The sequence below is a fragment of the Megalops cyprinoides genome, chromosome 13 (genome assembly GCF_013368585.1).
Source record: "Megalops cyprinoides isolate fMegCyp1 chromosome 13, fMegCyp1.pri, whole genome shotgun sequence".
Classification (NCBI taxonomy): Eukaryota; Metazoa; Chordata; class Actinopteri; order Elopiformes; family Megalopidae; genus Megalops; species Megalops cyprinoides.
In genome coordinates, this window is record NC_050595.1 from 6,406,113 (window position 1) to 6,426,466 (window position 20,354).

Genomic DNA, 20,354 nt, shown 5'->3' on the forward strand with positions numbered 1-20,354 from the left:
CTACACAGCAACAGACATCTATGTGTTGTACTGCCAGACGTCTAAAGCCTAAATGTTATCAACATATTGAGCTGCAGAGGTTTGCAACAGAGCTGTGATGGCATGCTTTAGCTATACTGTAAAAATGCTAACAGTACAGTTATGCTGTAGAAGCCTGTAACAATGTGACAGCTACACAGACTCATACCGCCACAGTATCTGGTTCAATAACAATGTTAATGCTGAAAATATGGTTGAGTTGTAGCGCCCTGTAATGATGCTGACAGTAATGTAGAGTGGTACTGTAGCCATGCTGACAGTAATGTAGAGCCGTACAGTAACAATGCTGACAGTCTGGTTCAGCCACAGAGGCCTGTAACCCTGCTGACAAATTACTGCTGTAGAAGTCACAGAGTGTAGGCTGGTGCACCACAACACAAACAAAATAAAAGCCCATTCAAGTACATGACAAATGAGCCAGCATAGGAGGGAAATCAAAGAACCAGGCTCTCCAAAGATCACCCAGGGAGATTCAGATCTGACAGTCTCCATGAACTCGGATAGCCCCAGAGTATCGTCACCTGTATTCCCACTTTGCTCAGCCTAATTTCCTCAAACACATTCACCGCAGGGTAATTCTGTAAGGAAATAAAACCCTGGGAATGCGGTTGGGTTTGATATGTGGAGCACGAATAAGTCTGCTCCAGCGGAGCGCCCTGAGGGGGTGAGTGTCTTTGCCTCCCAGGACCTCCCATTGCCATCTGAAAATGTGCCAAGACCCAGAGCATACGTACTGGGCACCTCAGGTTGCTACGGGTGTCTCCCCTCCCTCCGGTCACGTCCCTATACAGATGGCATTGTTACCGCACAACAATCAGTCTTTGACGACTTGGCACAGGCCCTCGCCTGGGCCGCGCAGGTCTTCCGGGACCCGCTGTCCGTCTCTCCCAATCAGCGTCTCGCCCTAGCGGGCCGACAACGAACCGAGAACCAGCGCTCCCTCTCCCGGGCCAAGGTGCCTCGGGGGCCTCCGAGCAATCCGTCCAATCTCTGCGTGCGAGAGCAGGCGGTTGCATGTCCCCTGCTGGGACCTGCACTGCGGCCCGCCCTTCTGCGTCAACGCTATGGTAGCACCGAGCAACGCGGAGCGCGTGTTGTAACAGAGCGCCCTGGCGACGGGTCCTTGGCTCCAAGAATCACCACATGGCAAAATCCCCCCCTTGTCACACAAGAACAACAGTTTCATTGTGAAGACAAAACGTGTTTTTGTGCAAGCAAAACAAATAACCATTTGTGAGGAGATGAACAGTAAGAGCAGCAGTTTTTGAGCTATGTTAGTTTAAAGGTCATTTTACAAGCAGGGCTTTAATGCGTCTCCTTCTTTATCCCGCAATTTTTAAACTCTCTTCACAACCTTGGCATTCTCTGTCCTTGGGAGCACGGTCATTGGATTAGTAAGAGGGGGGTTATTATGCAAATTGTAAAATTGACACTCATTGCAATCATGGAATTAACTTGTGAACATGGCGCCAATACCTTCCACTTTGGTGTAGGGTTTCCACTTGTAGTACCAGCCCCTGAAGGGCTTGCTGTTGTACTCGGCGCACTGCTGGGCGCGGAAGTCCGCTCCGCCCGGCGGGCACGCTTTGGTGCTGCAGAGCTGGTGCTGGCGACCGGAGCCTTGGCAGAACTTCCCGTTGTGCTGAGGCCTGTGGGAAGAGTCAGGCTGAACGTGTGAGGGAGCGATACGACGCAGCAGAAGAGAGATCACCCACACCCTCCCGTTCAGCATGTAAAGAGAGCTGGCGCTCTGGACAGAACGCTGCTGGTGCCGAGGGACACAGCTGTACGGCCGTCAAGCGAGATAACTGCTTCAGTGAATGTCCCAATGCGTGTATACAATGCAAGCACATGTCAGGCGCCTTGGATGAGGATTTCTGCGAAGCGAATGTGTAATCTAATGTCTAAAATATGCTGGTCCTGATATGTACTCTGAACTGTTAATGCAAAGACTGGGTTTACATACTTCCTAGGATCTCCAGTTGCATGATGTCACTTTTTCACTTAGCAGACATCCTTATTATGTCTTATTATCAGTATCCTGACCCGCCTGGCTTTTTATGCTTTTATGCAGCCCTGTTTGGAATCGGCAAATGTACACTAGGCTCATCTCACCCCAACAACCTCTGCAGTCACACAGGAGTGAAGAGAGACAAAAGGAATCCTCTGGTCCGGTAGCACTCAGACAACAGCTAATTTTATTACTACAAGACACACAGTGAAAACACCTCAAAGTGGGCACCAGTTGGAGGATACGTGTTACTCCTCTGATGTCATTTAAGAAACTTGCAGGTACGTGATGACTTGCAGGCTGCCTGAGAGCTATGAGATGAAATAACCCTAGCAATCTACCCACCTCTATCCCTGGTGGAATGAAGCCAACTGGTTCTGCTCTGAGATCCCGGTCATTGTCGGCAGATGATACACCTGCACTGAAAATTGCACAAGCAGGGAGGCCCTAATTCTGCTGTTTAATGCGTTTTTCACATGTTCTCTCAATAACACAGCTGGATTTTCGACAATCAGCAATTAAGGATAAGGTATAAGCTACAAAGGTACATCTGCAGTGTTATGTCTGAAATTCTATGCTGCATAAGAGGCCAGGAAGGGAAGCTTGCTGGAAAAGCACACAGTGGGGTGAAATCTGGAGGCGGTTTTACAGTCCGATCCAATCACAGCTCAGTGATGGAGACTCGGATGACTCAGATGAGCACCAGCCAGCATGGAGGCGGAGCTCCTACTCCCCAGTGAACAGGATGGGGGGGCGTGACCTTTAAGTGATGCCGGGTCTTGTGAGTAGGCATTATAAACCACTTTCTCTCAGGGAGCTGCAGTGAGGACAGGACCAGGGTGCCCACTCCTATTCCTACCAGCCAGGCCAATGATTGCTTCTGATCCACAACATTAAGGTACATTTTGTAGATCCCACTACAAAGGCTTCCTCAGCGCCAAAAACTGAAATTAATATGACTTTTATCCCCAATTATATACAGAACTATAGTGTTCCCACCCGAAATACTGTATAACACACAGCATATGGGCATATGGTAATCCCTGATTACCTGGATTTCTCCCTTTGATCGTCTGGAGAATCATGTAAATTTAAAAGACAGCATGCTGACCGTGTCAAGCAAGAAAGTGTATGTGGGGTACACCTCTGCAGTCATGTGTATGGAGAACAGTTTAGCAGGATCATGTTACAAAACTGAAGGCTGTGGTCTCAGCCATTTTCTTCGCACTGAACCATACGAGGGGTTCCCCCAGGTTCCCCCACATCATATGGGTCTCTTAAGCCTCAGTCTGGACCCACAGCCGTACAGACTGTTCCTGTTTATTACCTTCCCACAACGCACTGCTCCACAGAGGAGCACCTGCAGCTAAGTGACTGTCTCGCGTGTGCCCAAGAGGGAGCACAGCCAATACCCCGCTGACACTTAATCTCACATTCTGCATTGAGGAGGAAGCACCTGCACGAATACGAACACACACACACACACACACACACACACACACACACACACACACACACACACACACAATCATTACTACAGGTTCACTCAGTTTTCTTTCTTTTTATCAAGGTAGAAAATGTCCATTGTCAAAGTAATTTCAAATTTCAACAGTGAGCAGTGACACCTGCTTAAGACTGCACTTTTACATACATCTTCTTTTATTGGATTTTTTTGCATTAATACATACATCAGGACATCAGGTGTAGACCCATAGGCCGCTGGTTCAGGGATGTGTTTGTGAACACTGTAAGCACCGTAATGTACCTGATCCTCCTCCACTGTCAGTGACATTTATATCTGTAAAACTGAGTAAGAGACATTACTACTGTGACAGAGGGAGTGCTGGACTGGGCAGTGGTTCAGATGCTTTTTGGGACAAAGCTTTCTGACCCTTTAGCATTTCACTTAGTACCTCAACCGCTACAGTGCAAATCCAGCTGTGAATATGGCCTGTTAAGTGTGTGTATATGTGTGTGTGTGTGTGTGTGTGTGTGTGTGTGTGTGTGTGTGAGAGAGAGGGACACCCTGAGGAACAGGGGGTCTGTTCAGCAAATGAAAAATAGCAGTACAGCAGGGCCGGGGTCCAGTACCTGGGCCTGTTGCACGACCTCTCCCGGGTCGTCACGCCTCCCCCACAGCTCCGGGAGCAGTCGGACCACGCGGACCACTCTGACCACTGCCCGTGGACCGCCCGCGGGCCGTGATCCCCGAGCCGCACGCACTGGCCCCTCCGGCACCACTGGAAGCAAGGAGAGAAACGGGTTCTTTTTTGCGCTGGGATCGCCGGCTCCCCCCGGTGCCGAGTCTCCAGGTTTTGGGACTCTGCCCAGAACCACACCTGCAGGCCTGGAATGCACTCTGCCAAACCACACACTCACTCAAACATATCAGCAGTCTCGCTCTCTCTCTCTCTCTCTCTCTGTCTCTGTCTCTCCCTGTCTTTCTTTGACTCTCTTTCTCTTTTTCTCTCTCTCCCTGGACCATTTTCTCATTCTCTCTCTTTGTCACGCTTTTCTCACTCTCCGTCTCCGTCTCCCTCTGTGTTTTTCTCTGTCTGTTTCTTCCTCTAAGAAAGAAAACAGACCAAGGCAGTTTATCAATGCAGAGGAAGGTAAGACGCACACAGGCGGCTGGCATTTCGTGTCAGTGTGTTCATGTGTCTGTGTGAGTGAGTGGGTTGGCTCTATCATCTCATCCGAAACCCCCGAAACTGAAAGGGCATGCTCACCATGTTGTGCCCGCAGTTTGTCCCCTCAGCGGCTGGCATGAACTTGGTTTCGCACCTGTGCCCCGTCCGGTGGCACCACAGTGACTTGCAGATGTCCTGCACGACGACAAAGACATGGCATTTTTTTTTTTTTTTTTTACCACGGCATCTGGTTCTCCTCACAACTAGATCCCTGCTCTTCACTCACGGCACCCTGACGCGCGAGAGCATCCCGCTGCCATGGCTACCAATAACAGCAACAGTCGCTTTTTTTTTTTTTACAAAAACCTTTCACTTCTAATCATTATGTTTCCAGCATGAAACACACCAAAAAACCCTCCAATATTACTTTTTCATATATATATTTTTATCTCGATGAAACAATTCTAATAACCTGAGACAAAGGCCCGAGAGCTACGGCATGGAAGCACGCCACCCTGGCGGGACGCCCAATTGCATCTGGCAGACGGGGCGGACTCTGAGAGCCGGTCCCGCCGCGCTAATCTAGCGCTCGGGACGGAATCTATGAGAACGCATGGATAATTAGGCCTCTCTCCTCGCAGGGCCCGCTCCTGAGTCCCGGCAGCAAACTGTGAGAGGACTTTTTATTGTACTATTTATTCCTTTATTTGTTGATTGATTTATTTGACAGACTGAGCCCTCTGTTCAAGGTGACTTCCAGAGTAGCTGAAATTACAGCACAGAATGCAAATAGCAAATAATAAAGCTGTTGCATACAGCTACTTTGAGGCCAGACAGAAACCATCATGTACTATTAAAATCACAAATCCCTCCGCATGTCAGGTCTAGTGACGAATGAGAATGGAGGTGTACACTAATGTGGGCTTCCCAGAGGGCTAACCATAAATTTGGACCCCACAGCACATCTTGTACGTTTTCCAATCTCAAATGTGTCAAGGCCTGATTATAGTTTACAGAGGATTTGTATGCATGTATGTACAGATATTGGCATGCGAAAGCAAACGTTTTCCTTGGTCTTTGTGTAATTCTGGGTACTCCTGGACATGGGTGTAATGGCAGTCTTACTTAATTTAGAAAAAGAAAGCATACATATACATCTGCATGTAACACACAGCTACAGTATATGGGCTAAAGAGGTACCTTCCACAGATTTATAAGAAAATATAACCCAGAGAGTATGGTCAAAAGTCATAACCGATTACATATATGCACATTTATAGGACTGTCATGAGACATAGTTCACTGATATAAGATGATTTTAGCCAATTTCGCTGCAGTGCATTCTAATATTTTAACCCTGGTTCACTTTCTCATACAGAATACCTTGCAGCATGATAAATCGATCACACGCTCATGTACCTTCACGACATCCAGATCGCACAGCTTGGCCTTGGGGCCAAACTGCCACTTGCACTGGGTGTCAGCATCATAGAGCTGGCCCGGGAGCTGGTCCGGGTACTTATACCGTCCAATGTGCCTGGGCTCATCCACCAGGCAAGAGGCTTGAGCTGTACTGTGAAAAAACACAACGCTAATTTAAAAAGGAAATGAGCCCCCACAGGATTAAGCATCAAGCAGAAAGAGCTCACTGCTCCTTTTAAGAAACAAACAGTCCCCACAGGACTAAGTACCACATTAAAAACAAAAAAGCAAGCATGCTGCCCATTTCAGAAATAAAAGGTCTCCACTGAATTCACTAACAAAATAAGGAAAAATTACTGCCTTAGCCGCAAAAGGACAAATCCTGGAGTTCACCACAAGTTTGCGAGAGCTACAATACCAGTAAAAAGTTTGGACACACCTGATTAAGATAATACGAAACATGCATTAAATTATAATTTGATCTGAAGACTTAGGCTTAAATGCTTTAAATTTGTTTCAAGCATAATAAATAGTGAAGTTGATGCCTATGTATTAATTTCTTTCCAAACTTAGTTTTGACGTCTATAGTAATACTCTAAAATGTGAAAAACAGCCAAAAATAAAGAAAAACCCTTCTATGAGTAGGCGCATCCAAGCTTTTGACTGGTACTGCATGACCCACAGAGTGGAGAAACCCAAACCCACGGTATTCTGAAACAGAGCATCGGAGAGGGATTTTGAAACGCCGTGTTGGTGATGGATCGGGCGTACCCAAGGAAACGACTGAGGTACTGGCGGCTACAAGCGGACCAGGAGAAGACCCCGTTGTTCCCCGCCAGCGTCGGCGACATGATGTTCCCCTCCGCCTTCCTGCACGGGTTCCCCTCCCCGTCGTGAATCATCCCGAAACTGGAGGGCAGAGGGATGAGAACTTTAGCCCCGCCCCCAGAGACTGTCCACAGGAGTCACCTGACCATCGGTCAGTCTGCTTTCAGGTGACTTTAAAGGATACCTATGGCTGGTCTGGACAAAATGATTCACCATGTCTCACAATGACAATTTAATATGTCCATTTAACTGGAGTGTTCCAGAAAGCTCACAATACATTTCATGTTTTCAGGGCTTCAGTGTGGTGTATTGGAAAGAAGCAGGGCCTGAAACCAAAAAGGTCACTGGTTTGAATCCCTGGGGCACTGCTGTTGTACCCATGGGCAAGGTACTTAACCCATAATTGCCTCAGCAAATATTGAGCTATATAAATGAGTAAAATCGTTACCTATGTAAGTCTCTCTGGATAAGAGAATCAGCTAAATGACAATAATGTACTGTTTTTTTTTAAGAAAAAGTCATTAAGTATTTAAAAATTAATAGAAATTCGGAATTATTTGAATATGATTAGAGATGAACCCAAGGGAAAACACTTCGTTGAACTTGGCAAGTATTCCTAACGTCAAATGCATTCACAAGGCAGATTTATGACTGCATGGTTCGCCCAACTAAACACTGTCTTTTGGTTCTGTTTTCTCAAAGAGCCACCCTTGGTGCCTGTGAATTTGTGTTTATCTTATTAACTTTGTTTACTCTGAACACGTGAAAAAGTACAGATATCACATATGGTTTCATGTGGTAAAGACAGTGTGGAATGACTACACATCTTAATAAATTTGTCAGTGATTAATAGTTTTTGGCCTGGAAGTGGTTTTCTGAACATTTTCTGGGAACCATTTGCATTAATTAAGTGATTAAGCCAATGAAATGCACACGTCTTCTGACATGCTACCAGCTTGCTGTTTCCAGAACTGGTTATTTCTAGTTTGTATTGAGAAAATGCCAACCAGACAAAAAAAAAAAGTAAAATACAATCAGACATAATCTCCCCCTTATCTCGATGGCAACGTGCAAACACAAACACAATATCATCGCCCACGGCTGTGTGTTTGCTCTCACACATTGTCATGGAGCAGATGAAGTAATATCTGTCCGTGTGACTTTATTGTTCCAAACAATATTCCTCTATTTCTGTTGTATCATCTCTCATTTCCTTTTCTGATGTATCATAAGTATCAAATTCAAATCAAAGCTAGCATGTGCACCATCGTTATATGTGTACTTCAGACAACTTTCTCCTGTGAGATGTGCATCTCTTATATACCATCTGACACACTATACATTATTCAGTTGTATATTTACTGAAGGAATTCAGGGTAAGCACCCCCCAAAAATGGGATTTAAACTTGTAACACTCTGGGTATATGCACACGCCCACTTCTCTGACCATTACACCACATGGCATTCCTCCAATACGCAGTATGGAGGACTTTATTTCATCCTACCGAGAACAATGGGAAGGAATAAAATGTGCTGTTTATTCAGTTCTTACTCAGATTAATCTCAGTTTTAAGGGCTGCCATTCTAAAAGGCTTTATGTGTACCTAAAAGCAAACTCCCTTCTCCTCCCACCAGATATAAATATAAGGTCATACGAAGAGGTTTATAACATACTTGTGCCCTGATTCATGGGCTATAGTGAAGGCCAGACCCAGTCCTGTGTCTTCATTTATGGTGCAGCTTCGGTATTTATTGCACATTCCGCTGATCGGGGCAAAACCTGCATGGAGACACCGAGAGCGAGGCCGGGCCGTCAAAACGGCAAAGCGCGTTCAAACACACACGTTTTGCGTGTGTTCTGCAACGCCTATCCAAAAATGCATAGCTGTGGTTTGAAGCTCTGCACAGCTAATTAGACTTGGCTTACGCCTGCGGAGCAACACTGCAGTTTCACACAACTTGAGGGGGGGGGTGAAGTGTGAGAAGCTACTTGATCAAGGGCCACGCCCACAATCTGAATCTGTGACATCATTTGAAGAGTCCCACCCGCCATCTCAATCTGTCATAACTCTATCACATCTGGTTCCTTGACCTCCTGGGGTTGTGAATCATAGCCACTAATCCATGCCACCCCTGCCAACTAAAAACCCCTGACCCCCCCCCCCCCCCGCCACCAAGGGATGGTAATGTATACACCCCCACCCACCTCTCTCCCAGCCAGGGACTTACCCAGGGTGTCGCACGGTTCGTTCTTCCAGGAACAGATGTCCAGCCCTGTCAGCAGAATGGCGTGGTCATGCCGCTTCCCATTCCTCCCCATCAGACCGGACTGCCACTGGCAGAAGCTGTTAAGGGACTGGTCAGCGTGGTGGTTGATGGACAGTCCCACCTGCGCCAGGGCACAGAATACCACATGAGGGTACGTACAGTGTGCGGATGGCGAAGCCAAATATGACAGTTATCATTAACACATGCTAAGATAAGTCATAGCCCTACATTTCTTTGTGTATCCCACATATGCTATGGAGCAGACTGCGTGGCTATATTAAGAAGGCTGAATTTCACATTTGTGAAGACATTAATTAATTTATTCTTTCTCTGTTTCTCACAGGGTCTTGTTCGAGAAGGAGAAGGCCAACCACCACAATGTTGATATCGGTTCCAATTGTGCCGTCCTTAAAAAGACTGGATACCTGCGTAAACAGAACATACAACAGCCCAGTGGAAGAAGAGAATTAATACATGTTGGATCTCAATTTCTTTAAACATCTTGTAGCAGAATTGTAAGGTGCACTGTTGCTCTGAGTAGGTAATGTTTTGTCCTATGGCCACTGTAAGCTCTCTGTACCTGTTTACAATAGCTTTGTTTGTATGCACACCTATAAAACATTACTCTTTCAGCCTGACATTTTGTCACTATATAACTGTCAGTAGCTGTTCTGTAACTCCTTTACCCTCTTGCTCTTAGGACAGGCACTATATGCATCATCCTACGATGGGCTTGTAAGTCAGTCTGGATAAGATCATCGGCCAAATAAACAAATATATATATATATATGTATATATATATATATATATATATACATTTTTGGCTGATGAGTTAAGAACCATAATCCTCTAACAGTCAACTATGATTCGGTCCATATTTCTAACTTATTTGTAGACACACTGTAGTAAACATAATCATAGCAGTCAGCTGACAGTGGTATCCACGGTAACCAGGGCTCACCATGTTCATGACAGTCAGGACGTAGGTGGTGACGTTTTCCCTCCCGTGCTTCTCCAGCATCTTCCTGTCCGCCACCACCAGAGTCTCCACGTTCAGGCCCCCCGCCTTGCTGGAGGGGATCGGCGATCGTTTGGCTCTGCCTTGCAGTTCCGACTCATCAAGCACAATGGGCCAGCTGTCAGCAGGGGGCTTGGGAGCGTCTGTGGTCAAAGGCAGGGGAGAGAGGCAAACTTATTAATGTCAATCCTATCCGGCGTCCTACCAAATATAAGCACTATGGAAGCACTAAGAAACCCAGAAATATTCACTCTTTCACTTCGTACTTTTCTCCCTTGGTTTTACATCCAGTAGTATAACAGGACATTAGATTTCATCACTGCAATGTTCATTAAATGTTGTTCTTGAAATTACAGCAGAATTGCAGTTTTAGATTAGTCAGATTATATTATGCAATAAGGCATCATGCCAAATGTAAGAACAGTCAACTAGTGAATGGAACTTGAAAACAGAAGGTCCGCTTATGTTTCAGACATGAACCATGTGCACAGTCAGATACATTTTACATTTCTGTCATTTAGCAGTCTGTCATTTAAATGATCCAGAGCAACTTACATATATTACAATTGCTACATGCTATCTATTTATAGATAAGTACTTGGCCCAAGGCTACAGCAACAGTGCCCAAGCAGGGCGCCGAACCGCCAACCTTGAAGTCACAAGCACTGCTCCTTACCACTGTGCTACACTGCCCCCCTCAACGGAACACTGGACTGGAGTATCAACTGTGGCTGACATCATTTCCTTTAAAACAAAGTGCTTCCCTGTCGCAGCAGAGGTCAAAGCAGAGGAAACAGGAAGTTCCCTTACATACATTTCTTGCGCCGTCCACAGAAGTGTTGTCTCTGAAGTTTCCCGTGCTGCCGGTGGTGGTGGTGGTGCCGTGGGCGATGACTGGTCGATTTTGCGGCAGCATGGGGTGTCCTGCCACTGTGAACTTGCTCCTCAGCAGAGCGCTTGAAGAGCACGTGCGGGTGGTGTCCACTGGGGGCACTGTAGTTATGTTTCGCGGCCAGGTGCTCTGGCAGAGGGGTAATAAAGAACTCTTCGTCCGATGTCCGGATCAAACCTGACTGGTGAACAGAGAGATTCAAGAAAGCCAACAGTGAGGAGCGACAATATCTGAAACTAAATGTCTTAACTTTTAGATCTGTCTTCCTACACCATTTTTTCCATTATTATAAGAGTTCACAAATATGGAATTGAATATTAAGTTATAAATTCTGTACTGTATGATTGGGCCAATATGAGAGGTGATGTTTACAGCTACAAATTTATGACTAGAAAGGTATGAACCCCTTTGACCAGATATTTAAGCTAATTTACAGTAGCAAGAAATCCTGCTGCAAAAAATGTCAGCATGCACATTACTATGAGTAAGAGGAACTGCTACAGACACAAATAATAAGAGTGTAATGCCCTGCCTAGTAATACTGAGACCATACTGAAAAGTCTTGAGATCATCTTACAAAACAAGTAGTCTGCTTTGCAAATAGAAGCCTACATAATTACAGCATTCCCACATTCTAAATTGTACCTCACAGCCAAAGACTAAGAACTGTAGAAGTCTTACTTGAAGTAACGCATTATAAAATAAGCATTTGCCAAGTACTCTTTAATGACGTATGGCTTTCAACATATTCCATGATACCACAAGAAGATGGGAGATGTAAATGTCAGAAAATGCAAGTAGTGTTTCATTTTAAGACAGATTTATAATAAAACTGCCTTTCAGAGGAAAAGCATGGCTGGAAAAACATTGTGGCTTGTGGTTATAAATCAGCAGCCATAGCGGCTTTGTTATGGACATCTGTAAGAACAAGACTATCGATTTGATTAGAGAACACAGGTGAACCACAGCTGCATTCCGTTGGCCTTGCAAAAGACAAAATTGCTGTCTTGTCCAGCATCACTCCCCGGGGAGCACTCTCGGTAATAATTTAAGGCACGTTGAATATGAGGATCAAATGCTGTTTTCTTTTTTTTTGCACCAGGACAAAGTAGCTACAGCTGTAAGTAGGCTACTGCTGGTTTTCATGTAAAATCCCCAGATGCCCTTTTAGTTGTGCTTTATTAGGAGGAATTAATTTATTATTAATACTGGACATTCTGTCTTACAGCCTCTTGTCTTTTCTGAACCTGATGCTGCAGTCGTCTTCTACAGTCAGGGAAGCTCCAAGGCCAACCATGCTGGCAACCCCAACAGCTAAACTGATGTTCTTGATGAGTCTGAGGTGGACTCTAGCAACCATGAATTAAAGTGAAGATGTATGTGTATATCTTTGTCTATCTATGTTGTGTATATCTATGTCCCAACCATGTGGTGTTTAACAGAGCAGCTTGTGATGCAAAACAAATTTCAGAGAAATTTGATAATAAAGTATTATCATATCTTACCATATCATAGCATACACAAATTCATCATAGCTCTGTAGCACAGCAGTTAAAGATCAGACTGTCAGTATGTGGCAGGTGAGTATCACAGGTTGTGCCCTTTAGGAGGACCTTAACCTTCAATAATGATCACCTATGCAACTGCAGCATCAGAAAGTATGCTGTTATAATTCAAAAATTGTTTTTATTTTTTATGTAGGGGTATTAAACCACTACTCTGATGACATTTTTATTACAATTAAGACATCTTGAAGTAAAACAAAAATAAACAAAAAGATTTTCAGTTTATTTATTAATATGAGTTGTGTTTTAGTGCTGTGGACATTCAGTTTTGCTACCATGAAACATAAATAGCAAAACACAACTCAGCGTAGTACAGCTGACCGCATGCAGCATTAAAATTAAATTTGGCAGGGTTTCGGGGAGCTCTGGAAGCAATACTGTGCGTGATTCTGCTTGCCTTCGAAACATGTCATGTTATTGTAGCAGTACGTGACAATGGTTTATTCTGCTTGGCACTGCTACCGTAACCAAACTGACTGCGTGATAAATATCCACCTTTTGACAGGGCATCACTTTGGCATTTTGTATATTTGTTCCCAGGTAATGCCCAAGCAGATAATGAACTGATTTGCTGCTTGAGTTACAGAGAGATGGCCGTGGTGATCAGCTTTGTCAAAATATTGGCAGAACCGAACATGTTTTTTTGGAGCGGCTCCACGCCGGGGCTACAGGAACAACAAGGCGGTTCGTGCTTTCAATCGCTGTTTCCCAATCCTGGTCCTTGGGACCTGCTGTGTATGCTGATGTTCGTTCCAGCCAAGATCTTAATCAATTAGTTTTGACTGAATCGCTAATTGAAGGCCGGTCTGGATTTGACATCTCTCTGACAGTTATCTGCTGTGAGTCCTTTGTGATTTTTTTTTCGCATCTCCTCAAGGGACAGCAACATTAATGAGTCATATTGCACCAGTCAGAAACAGTTTTATTAGACGGACAGTGACCTGGTTCAGAAGCTTGAAAAGGAACGCTCAGTTCTATCTCCAAATGCATTGGTGGAGTAGTTTCTCCACCCCCCCCCCCCCCTCCCCGGGCCCGCCTGCCTCGTTTCCGTGAGGTGAACGGGTCCGTGGCCTATTCTGTGACTCTGTTTGAGGTCAACGCTGAACCTTTCAGTCCGGTCCAGTTATTAAGTGCGCCATAAACCCCGCCCCCCCACACAACCCCACCCCGACCGTGTAGTTGTGCATTCATCCCTTAATTTGTTTCCATGGTCTCAGCCAGTCTAGGCACCCCCCCCCTTCACAACCCCCCACCCCCCCGTCCCCATTTCCCTGTCTCGCAGGTGGCAAAGTAAACATTGGGTCACTGGGCTGACAAAGGGAGGGCCATGCAGAACCGCTTGTGAAAACTGTGGCCAGCAGTGGCCGAATGCCACCCCCCGGACCTCCCAACCCCCCCCCCCCCCCCCCCCCCGCCAGGGCAGGGGAAAACAGAAGAGGCCGAAGCCCCCAGAGGGGCCTCTAACCCCTGCCCCGAACCAATTCAGCCATCACTCATATTTCATATGATCCTAATCATAAATAATTGCCTTGTTTCCATCTTAAATTCGGCCATCTCTCCACCTCTCTTCCATTCACAACAAATCAAGTGATTTCATCGCGATGACAGAAAAACATTCACACTGATTTATAAGTACGATGCACAAAGACCAAATTCACAAATTAAAGAAATGGCAACTGAAAAACAAATAAGTAAATTTCGTTAGCTGATGTGACGGAGTGCCGTCACTACATTTGAGTATGTGCTCTGACTGCCATACCAACGAGCCTTGCTCTTTGGCGTCGCGGTCAAAGTCGCGTGTTTGGTACCCCGTAGACCAGGGTTTGAAGCCGGGTGGGGTGATTGCTCTTCCCCTTACAGTATATGCAGCACAGTGTTCATCAAATCTACCAGCTTTGTTTGCTTGTTGTTCACTACAGAGAACAATCTTGTATTCTTTCCTATGTTGAGACTTTTAGATCTGGCCATCCTCAATGTACCAACCGGTGACAGGCCCCAGACAATCAACAGTTAACAGACACTTGCTATTACAAAGAAGGACCAGGGTCACCGGACCCTTGGAGAGCAGTCTCAGGGCAATGACAGAAGTGAGCCCATAACCATACTCCCACATCATAGATGTTGGTCCCAGTTCAGACAGCAGTTTCCGACAGAAATGGTTAAAGAGTTAGCAGGTTTATCAAATCTGACAGTGACTGAATGACCGATGTTTTGGACAAAACAAGGCATTCTGCTTTACAGATGGAAGATGCTATTTCTTGGCCGTGTGCACATTCAGTCTCAATCTCTCCCCTGCTATCCTAGCGGGGTCGTTAGCCCAGGATCTCGTTAGCGTCATCCCTCTTGTGTCTGCGCACCCCAGTGCCCCCCCCCCCCCCCGTATGAATGACAAGCGATATTCAAGAGGAAGTCCATTGTTAACATTTTTTCCATCCTTCCCCAGCCACTTTCAGCTATCACATGTGCAGGCCATTTGTCTGAGGGGTCCACCACACGTTGCTGCAAAAAGAGCACACAAAATCTCCCAGCAGTTAGCAGACGTAGGTGCTGATGCCTGGTAATCGCAGAAAATCGATTCCATCTGCTGGGTGGTGGGGCTTTTTCTGGATGTCTCAGAGGCCCTGAGAATATCGGAGATGAGCACAAAAGATGTGTCCTTCCCAGAGTTCATCAGATAAATGCCTCAGGAACAATATCTTACTGTGATTCCATATAAGCAATTACAACGGTATAAATTCGGTCAGTGCCCATCTCGATCTGACAATGTTAATGAGTACTAACTCATTTAGTGACCTAGTAAATGGCTCATGAGGCTTTGTTTACAGTCAATTTCATGGTCACTGGAGTAACTGGTACATACATTTAACTCGCTGCATAACAATCTGCTTTGCTGAAGTTTGACACCATTTGATGAACACCTCACTGTCAATTTAAATCAACTCGTAATCCAATTTTCTGCTATAAGCATATACTTGGATTCTGCGAATGAGGGTTCTTATCATTACAAGTTTCTGATTAATATTGTTATTTCTGGTTACATTTTTTGTAGAGGCAATGCGTTCTCATCAAACACAAATTTAGATAACAAAGTCTTTCAATGACAGGATGAGTACACATACGAAAAACGTAAATAATCTAAAACTTAAAAGGTATGAAATTTAGTACGAACAAAGCTGAGTTTTCTCTATATTTCCTGATTTGTTAAAGCACTGCATTATAGTGAAGTGTGAAGCCTCTAGTTATCCCCTTTAAAGAGTTCAGGAAATTAGAGGGCAATGGCTCATATGAGGTTACAATTATGTTCTCCTCAAACATTCACACATCAGATGTCTCGCCATGACTTCCCTGTCTTCAAGTTAAAATGATATGTTCAGCTGGGTTTTTAAAGGTGGTAATATGCTAAAATAGGAGCCATTCACTCCCATTCTGCATTTTTTACTTTCAAAGTGTTAACATCAGTCAAAATTACATATTAACTGGCTTATTGGTCATCGGTTATACTTTATATAACATTTAATAATTAATTACTTAATTTGTAAATAATACCCTATTACATTAGGCATGTTATTTATGTTTTTGGTCATGTGAAATGGTCATCCTTTTTCCTTCACACCAGAGGAAAGGTCCAGTCACAACACAGTTAAAATGAAAGGGAAAAGGCCTGACAACATGTTGAAACTCATCAGCCCAGGTGCAAATGGGCCTCGCAACTGTTTCTGAGGAGAATTCCACATGTTAGGACAGCAATGACAACAACCAGCCCCCCCCTAACAAGCCCCCCAACTGAGGCTGAACAAACACTGGCTGCTTAGGCAGCTGAGGGTCAAAGGTTAGGCAGTGGGGGGGTGGAGGTGCAATCCGCACACGTCTCTGTCCTGTTATCACACGGTCAAACACCCCAGTCCAGCCCTGGGAACAGAGAACGGGGAGCCACCAGTTCCCAGTGAGGGTCCCACTGACTCAACACTCTCCACTGGCTGTTATCAATCAAAACAGGACCTCTGAAGGGCTCCCATGGGGTTTGCCAAACATGCCCCCCCCCCCACCCCTCCAATCTACTGCTGTTCAAAGGCCAGTTGGGGGTGTACTTTGAAGTGCCAGCGGTTTGCCTTCCCATCATCACTTCTCAGTCATACGTAATAATGTGTACATGTCTGTATTATAGACATAGGCGTGATGTTGAGCCAAGGTGGATTGAATCACCTGCTATCATCAGTAAAATGCTCTCACATTCTTAGGTAGTAGTTCTATTATCAAATACATTTTAGCGTTAAGCTTTCTGTAAACGTTTTTTTTAGAAGAAAAACCCATGGAAATGGTTCAGTTGGACATCCGCAGCACACAAGTCTTTGGCCCTTACAAGGCTCACTCACAAATGCTTGGCACGTCCAACCAACTACATTCCCCAGGTTTTGTTTTCTTGCCACCCCTGGAGTTTCTGAACAGTGCAAATGTGCTGTCCTGACATGTACTGACTCCGAACATGCTGTATTGTTGCATCCATGGCATATTTACCCACAGAGGTCTGTAATCCTAATGCAGCAGTTGAAAATGAAAGTTTGTGAAAACTTCAGTGGATAGTCCTTTACATACATTTTTTTCTTACTCCTGTGAGAATTTTCACAATAATACTTCAACACTTTTAACTAAACAGTGTTTACATGTGAAATATTAGTTGAAATTGCTCCTGTCACATGTGAGTCATTGATAATATCTCAACATAGGCAACAAGTAAAGGAGAAAACACACACATTAAGAAATAACCCCTTCTGTCTTGCCTTTGCTGACAGGGCGGCTTCAAATTTATAGTTGTAACTTTGCAGTGGTGAACCTAACATGTTAGAACTTGGTCACGGGCGGGGTCATGGTCAAGATCACGGTCATGGTTTTCATGCCCGATCACAGGAAACAAACTCTGGACTCTGAACCGAACAGTGGTGGCAGCCAGATTTCAGCACATGAGGCTGGCTGGCCTGTTGCTGCAATCCATAACTCTGCCTCCTGAGAAAGCACCTGGGCTCCACCAAAAAAAATCACTCATGACCTTATTTCATTCCCAGGAAGCAATTTATTTCTGCTTGTGTTCTATGAGAAAAGACAACTGGTGCAGAGGAATGCAGGTGTGACTCAATGCTGTACCGAGCTCAGCTTAGTGCTGATGGAGTTGGCATGCGTGAGTCTGCAATGGTGAAGTGCAGAGTTCCTCAGTTAGTTCCATTACTCAGTAACTAATTCCAGTGTGTTTGTGAGACAGAAACAGCGGATGTTCTGCTCATTAATGTATGCTTATATCAAAAACTAACTGATTTAAAAACTGGACTAGATCCTCTTGCTGAATATTGCGACCCGTTATATTGTTATCCTCTGGGAATTTCTGCGCAAAGGAGGTGTGTGGCTGTCAAGGGGGTAAGTGAGTCCTCATTTGTACACAGTCCCGCCCTCCTCATGAAGTAAGGAACCCGCTAACACTGTGCAGCGGTCGGGCCTGGTCTTCTTTGTGCATTTTCGGGTTCACATTATCGTTAAGAAAACAAGCTGACCTTTTACCGCGGGCTCCCTTTATAGTTCCAGTCTTAAGTACGGACACGCTTAACAGACTGCAGACAAAAATGAATTGCCCAGTGCCCTCCAGGTCATCCTACGACATGAAGAAAAACAATAACGGGAGGGGCAAAAATAGATCAAAGGCCCCTTCCACTCCATTCAAACTGCAATTACTTCCAAATCACATTGTGTCACGGCGAGCTTTTAAGGAGAGGCTCCCTGCTGTTTTACGGTATGGACCCTATCACTAATGAAAGGGACTGCACAAAGAGAAGTGCTACCGGCAAAGTGGTCGAAGCTGCACTCCGGGTTTTAATTGCGCCAGACAAGTGGGATGAGGACACGGGGCAAGCGACAGACAAAAGAGCCAGGCGAAGAGAAGGAGGTAGAAGCTATTTGCGAGAGAGCTGGTGTTTTCTCACTGGGTTATTTCTGAGGTAGACATCCCATTGTAGCAGTTGCCCAAAGGGAGGACCGGGGAGTGTTGCCAACTCTTCAGAACAGGAAGTCCTCAGACTGCTCTCTCTGGCTTTTGTTGTAGACATCGCTAGCAGTAGGGTTGGGGTTTACTCAGGGGGGAGTTTATGTTATTTTCTGCATCTTTCCTACATTGCTATGCACTGCGATAGGACAAACACCATAAACAGCACACACTCTTACCCGGTACAGGAGCACAGTTCTTTCCAAGACTGAAACCTGCAACCCCCTGGTTCTAAGTCCACTATTCCACACTGTTGCCTATTGCTCATCACACCCCTCAAGGCTGTCACAGTAAAGGAGTAAGACTATTCAAGATACAGTGTTAGAGGGAGAGAAGGTGGACGGTTTGAAAAAGAGTGCGCGTGAGAGACTTACCAGGCCGCTGCATGTAGATACGGCAGCCGAGGAAGCTGTGTGGTTGCGTATAAATCCTTGATAAAAGCAGTCGTGCAGAGCAGGCTGGCGCGGGGCCACAGTGATGCCCTCCGTGCCGAGAGTCTGCACAGCGAACCCGTCTGCCAGCACCCTGGCGGGCCTCAGGTCCAGGTGCAAGTCCCGGCCGAAGGCGGAGAGTCTGTAGTGCAGGCTGACTTCGTCCAACGTCACGGACCTCCTCCTCCTGCTGCTGGCCCCCATCACGTCGTGGGAGAGGTACGCCCCGCTGGAGTCCACCTCCACAGGTGTCACAAGCTCGTAATCTGCAGGGGATTCGGGCACAGGTGAGCCTGGCAGTGGCTCTTCTCCCCCTTCCACGCTGACACATGCAGTGACATTTCTACAATGTTTCTGTGACGTTGCATCAATGTTGCAAGAACAATGTGTGCTACATTACATTATTGTTATTTTGCAGATTCTCTTATCCAGAGCAACTTACATTTACAATTTTATCCATTTATACAGCTGGATATTTGCTGAGGCAATTGTGGGTTATGTACGTTGTGGGTTAAGGGTACAGTATCAGTGCCCCAGTGGGGAATTGAACTGGCAACCTTACGGTTACAAGCCCTGCTCCTTATCATTATCCTACACTGCCGCTCCAGGTGTTAGGTGAGGAAAACATACATCTGAGTTGTCACTCTCGTATTTCCAAAGACACAAAAGAGATAATTGTTATAACTATTCCTTCCTCCCTCCCTCCCTCCCCCTCTCTCTCTCTCCTGCCTCTTCCTTTCATTAATAAATGTAAGTATGCGAGGCGTCTGGTTGCCAGCGTGTACAGTAGCCGCTGTTTTTGAGGAATCCCTCTCGCAGGCGCACGTGCGTGGCATCTGATGAAAGGGAACAGCTCGGGAGAGGTGGGGAGGGTGCCTGCGTGGTATTCTGGGCGACACGTTTACGCCACCTAACATGTGCGATACACTTGAAACTTTTTTCCTCTTTGCCGTCGCCAGCTTCAAACGTGTATCATGTTGCAGTAGCAGAGTATGGTAGCGACACCAAATGTCTCGAAGGAGTAGCTGCTGCTTCTTGTGTGTACCGTATATTGTAAAATGATAACCTACTTGGATGCGTGCCATCAAACATCTAACGAGATTCACCTCTACATTTACAATTACAATAAGGGGAGTTACTGACCATGATTAAGTCCACCGGTGTCGCTAGTTAACGTGGCTGCGGCAGGAGACATGGGAAAGGTCCCGAATACCTGCCAAGCCTG

At 45.6% G+C, this 20,354-nt stretch overlaps 1 protein-coding gene across 1 annotated transcript in view; it reads right to left on the bottom strand.

Annotated features, from left to right (window-relative positions):
• adamts18 (ADAM metallopeptidase with thrombospondin type 1 motif, 18) overlaps nucleotides 1-20,324 on the bottom strand; it is a 37,416-nt gene extending 17,092 nt beyond the window's left edge. Inside the window, exons 1-12 of the mRNA XM_036544212.1 lie at nucleotides 20,273-20,324; nucleotides 19,073-19,395; nucleotides 11,031-11,289; nucleotides 10,160-10,359; nucleotides 9,540-9,623; nucleotides 9,160-9,319; nucleotides 8,605-8,710; nucleotides 6,874-7,011; nucleotides 6,100-6,253; nucleotides 4,780-4,875; nucleotides 4,142-4,290; nucleotides 1,516-1,688 (exon numbers count right to left, since the gene is read on the bottom strand). Coding sequence (XP_036400105.1) covers nucleotides 1,516-1,688; nucleotides 4,142-4,290; nucleotides 4,780-4,875; nucleotides 6,100-6,253; nucleotides 6,874-7,011; nucleotides 8,605-8,710; nucleotides 9,160-9,319; nucleotides 9,540-9,623; nucleotides 10,160-10,359; nucleotides 11,031-11,289; nucleotides 19,073-19,395; nucleotides 20,273-20,324 — 1,894 coding nt within the window. The remainder of the gene's footprint in view (nucleotides 1-1,515; nucleotides 1,689-4,141; nucleotides 4,291-4,779; nucleotides 4,876-6,099; nucleotides 6,254-6,873; nucleotides 7,012-8,604; nucleotides 8,711-9,159; nucleotides 9,320-9,539; nucleotides 9,624-10,159; nucleotides 10,360-11,030; nucleotides 11,290-19,072; nucleotides 19,396-20,272) is intronic.
• Between the last annotated feature and the right edge of the window lie 30 nt (nucleotides 20,325-20,354).